This window comes from Labrus mixtus, unplaced genomic scaffold (assembly GCF_963584025.1).
Source record: "Labrus mixtus unplaced genomic scaffold, fLabMix1.1 SCAFFOLD_145, whole genome shotgun sequence".
Lineage (NCBI taxonomy): Eukaryota > Metazoa > Chordata > Actinopteri > Labriformes > Labridae > Labrus > Labrus mixtus.
Window position 1 is genome coordinate 62501 of NW_026870301.1, and position 5000 is coordinate 67500.

The 5000-nt window shown below is 51.3% G+C and overlaps 1 protein-coding gene across 6 annotated transcripts in view; it reads left to right on the forward strand.

Annotated features, from left to right (window-relative positions):
- Positions 1–5000, forward strand: part of pam (peptidylglycine alpha-amidating monooxygenase) — a 37579-nt gene that overhangs the window by 28695 nt on the left and 3884 nt on the right. For 5 of the 6 annotated variants that reach the window (XM_061034220.1, XM_061034216.1, XM_061034217.1 and 2 more), the window contains 3 exons: positions 462–512; positions 1756–2019; positions 2100–2159. In XM_061034220.1, coding sequence (XP_060890203.1) covers positions 462–512; positions 1756–2019; positions 2100–2159 — 375 coding nt within the window. The remainder of the gene's footprint in view (positions 1–461; positions 513–1755; positions 2020–2099; positions 2160–5000) is intronic. The other variant, XM_061034218.1, reaches the window with a different exon arrangement.

Consider the following 5000-nt stretch of genomic DNA (forward strand, 5'->3'; position numbering starts at 1 on the left):
TGGTGTTAGTCTCTGGTGTTAGTCTCTGTCCTCTCTGGTGTTAGTCTCTGTCCTCTCTGGTGTTAGTCTCTGTCCTCTCTGGTGGTAGTCTCTCTGTCCTCTCTGGTGTTAGTCTCTGTCCTCTCTGGTGTTAGTCTCTGGTGGTAGTCTCTCTGTCCTCTCTGGTGTTAGTCTCTGTCCTCTCTGGTGTTAGTCTCTGGTGTTAGTCTCTGTCCTCTCTGGTGTTAGTCTCTGTCCTCTCTGGAGGTAGTCTCTCTGTACTCTCTGGTGTTAGTCTCTGGTGTTAGTCTCTGTCCTCTCTGGTGTTAGTCTCTGGTGTTAGTCTCTGTCCTCTCTGGTGTTAGTCTCTGTCCTCTCTGGAGGTAGTCTCTGTCCTCTCTGGTGTCAGTCTCTGTACTCTCTGGTGTTAGTCTCTGTCCTCTCAGATGTTTGAATATCTTCTTCCTGTGTCTCCTCTTCAGAGTTTCATCGCTCTGTGAAGAAGGCAGGGATCCAGGTTCAACAGATCGAAGGTCAGTTTGAAACCCTCACAGGCTGTATCTGTAACCTCATACTGTCACATGGAGCCAAAAGGCTTGATTGATTGTATTATAGAGCGGGGCCCCGATGAGAGAAGGCTCCTGATTGGTCCTGAAATAAATCTGTAGTTTGAGTTTCTCTCTGAGTCAGAGTGAAGGGAACAGTGGAGCAAAACATCATCAAGGAGACGATTACAATGTGTGTGTGTGTGTGTGTGTGTGTCTGTGTGTGTGTGTGTGTGTGTGTGTGTGTGTGTGTGTGTGTGTGTGTGTGTGTCTGTGTGTGTGTCTGTGTGTGTGTCTGTGTCTGTGTGTGTGTGTGTGTGTGTCTGTGTGTGTGTGTGTGTGTGTGTGTCTGTGTCTGTGTCTGTGTCTGTGTGTGTGTGTGTCTGTGTCTGTGTCTGTGTGTGTGTCTGTGTGTGTGTCTGTGTCTGTGTGTGTGTGTGTGTGTGTGTGTGTGTGTGTGTGTGTGTGTGTGTGTGTCTGTGTGTCTGTGTCTGTGTGTGTGTGTGTCTGTGTGTGTGTGTGTGTGTGTGTGTGTGTGTCTGTGTGTGTGTGTGTGTGTGTGTCTGTGTGTGTCTGTGTCTGTGTCTGTGTCTGTGTGTGTGTGTGTGTGTGTGTGTGTGTGTGTCTGTGTCTGTGTCTGTGTGTGTGTGTGTCTGTGTGTGTGTGTGTGTGTGTGTGTGTGTGTCTGTGTCTGTGTGTGTGTGTGTGTGTGTGTGTCTGTGTGTGTGTGTGTGTGTGTGTGTCTGTGTGTGTGTGTGTGTGTCTGTGTGTGTGTGTCTGTGTCTGTGTGTGTGTGTGTGTGTGTGTGTCTGTGTCTGTGTGTGTGTCTGTGTCTGTGTCTGTGTCTGTGTGTGTGTGTGTGTGTGTGTGTGTCTGTGTCTGTGTCTGTGTCTGTGTCTGTGTGTCTGTGTCTGTGTCTGTGTCTGTGTCTGTGTCTGTGTGTGTGTGTGTGTGTGTGTGTGTGTGTGTGTGTGTGTGTCTGTGTCTGTGTCTGTGTCTGTGTCTGTGTGTCTGTGTGTGTGTGTGTGTGTGTGTGTGTGTGTGTCTGTGTCTGTGTCTGTGTGTGTGTGTGTGTGTGTGTGTGTGTGTCTGTGTCTGTGTCTGTGTCTGTGTCTGTGTCTGTGTCTGTGTCTGTGTCTGTGTGTGTGTGTCTGTGTCTGTGTCTGTGTCTGTGTCTGTGTCTGTGTCTGTGTCTGTGTGTGTGTGTGTGTGTGTGTGTGTGTGTGTGCAGCGATGGAGACGATCGTTCAGACCAGACTCAGAGAACCTCAGCAGAACGTGTCGAGGTCAGCAGTCGTCCATCACAAACAGAGCGAGTCGTCTCTACAGCCTCGCGTTCAGCTGAAGAGCGAGGAAGAGGAGAAGAAGAAGAAGAAGAGTGAAGCTCAGCCAATCAAAGGGCAGGGAGTCCTCCCCGCCGTCATCACCACACTGCTGCTCGTCCCTCTGCTGCTCGTCATCTCTGTGGGACTCTTCATCTGCTGGAGGAAGAACAGTGCGTACTTAAAGCAGGCGTGTGATTGGTTGAGAGGATTATGTATTTATTATATAATGTGATGTCATGTGTGTCTGCAGACCGGTGTGAAGTGAAGTCTGACCCCGGCTCTGTGGGCGGAATCCTGGGAAAAATCAGAGGTGAGTTAAGTGTTCTGGTTTCCCTGAATGCAGCTCGAGGAGAAAACATGAAGTGTGTTCAAAAACTGCAGATAAATATCACCACTATGAAGACCGGCGCCATCTGCCCGTTTAAATGTCAGCTCACGCTACGGCTGAATCCTTTACCAAGCTCAACCAGAGTGAGGTCACACTGATCCACCTGATGGATGATCACCACCTGATGGATGGTCACCACCACCTGATGGATGGTCACCACCACCTGATGGATGATCACCACCTGATGGATGATCACCACCACCTGATGGATGATCACCACCACCTGATGGATGGTCACCACCTGATGGATGATCACCACCACCTGATGGATGGTCACCACCACCTGATGGATGATCACCACCACCTGATGGATGATCACCACCTGATGGATGATCACCACCACCTGATGGATGGTCACCACCACCTGATGGATGATCACCACTACCTGATGGATGGTCACCACCACCTAATGGATGATCACCACCACCTGATGGATGGTCACCACCTGATGGATGATCACCACCTGATGGATGATCACCACCACCTGATGGATGGTCACCACCTGATGGATGGTCACCACCACCTGATGGATGGTCACCACCTGATGGATGATCACCACCACCTGATGGATGATCACCACCACCTGATGGATGGTCACCACCTGATGGATGATCACCACCACCTGATGGATGGTCACCACCTGATGGATGATCACCACCACCTGATGGATGTTCACCACCTGATGGATGATCACCACCACCTGATGGATGATCACCACCTGATGGATGATCACCACCACCTGATGGATGGTCACCACCTGATGGATGGTCACTACCTGATGGATGGTCACCACCTGATGGATGATCACCACCACCTGATGGATGGTCACCACCTGATGGATGGTCACCACCACCTGATGGATGGTCACCACCTGATGGATGATCACCACCTGATGGATGATCACCACCACCTGATGGATGGTCACCACCTGATGGATGATCACCACCACCTGATGGATGGTCACCACCTGATGGATGGTCACTACCTGATGGATGATCACCACCTGATGGATGATCACCACCTGATGGATGATCACCACCACCTGATGGATGGTCACCACCTGATGGATGATCACCACCACCTGATGGATGATCACCACCACCTGATGGATGGTCACCACCTGATGGATGATCACCACCACCTGATGGATGGTCACCACCACCTGATGGATGATCACCACCACCTGATGGATGATCACCACCTGATGGATGATCACCACCACCTGATGGATGATCACCACCACCTGATGGATGGTCACCACCTGATGGATGATCACCACCTGATGGATGATCACCACCACCTGATGGATGGTCACCACCTGATGGATGGTCACTACCTGATGGATGGTCACTACCTGATGGATGGTCACCACCTGATGGATGATCACCACCACCTGATGGATGGTCACCACCTGATGGATGGTCACTACCTGATGGATGATCACCACCTGATGGATGATCACCACCACCTGATGGATGGTCACCACCTGATGGATGATCACCACCACCTGATGGATGGTCACCACCACCTGATGGATGGTCACCACCTGATGGATGATCACCACCACCTGATGGATGATCACCACCTGATGGATGACCACCACCACCTGATGGATGATCACCACCTAATGGATGGTCACCACCTGATGGATGATCACCACCACCTGATGGATGGTCACCACCTGATGGATGGTCACTACCTGATGGATGATCACCACCACCTGATGGATGATCACCACCTGATGGATGGTCACCACCTGATGGATGATCACCACCACCTGATGGATGATCACCACCTGATGGATGATCACCACCACCTGATGGATGGTCACCACCTGATGGATGATCACCACCTGATGGATGGTCACTACCTGATGGATGATCACCACCTGATGGATGATCACCACCTGATGGATGGTCACCACCTGATGGATGGTCACCACCTGATGGATGATCACCACCTGATGGATGATCACCACCACCTGATGGATGATCACCACCTGATGGATGATCACCACCACCTGATGGATGGTCACCACCTGATGGATGGTCACTACCTGATGGATGATCACCACCTGATGGATGGTCACCACCTGATGGATGGTCACTACCTGATGGATGATCACCACCACCTGATGGATGGTCACTACCTGATGGATGGTCACCACCTGATGGATGATCACCACCACCTGATGGATGGTCACCACCTGATGGATGGTCACTACCTGATGGATGATCACCACCTGATGGATGATCACCACCACCTGATGGATGGTCACCACCTGATGGATGATCACCACCACCTGATGGATGGTCACCACCACCTGATGGATGGTCACCACCTGATGGATGATCACCACCACCTGATGGATGATCACCACCTGATGGATGACCACCACCACCTGATGGATGATCACCACCTAATGGATGGTCACCACCTGATGGATGATCACCACCACCTGATGGATGATCACCACCTGATGGATGGTCACCACCTGATGGATGATCACCACCACCTGATGGATGATCACCACCTGATGGATGATCACCACCACCTGATGGATGGTCACCACCTGATGGATGATCACCACCACCTGATGGATGGTCACTACCTGATGGATGATCACCACCTGATGGATGATCACCACCTGATGGATGGTCACCACCTGATGGATGGTCACCACCTGATGGATGATCACCACCTGATGGATGATCACCACCACCTGATGGATGATCACCACCTGATGGATGATCACCACCACCT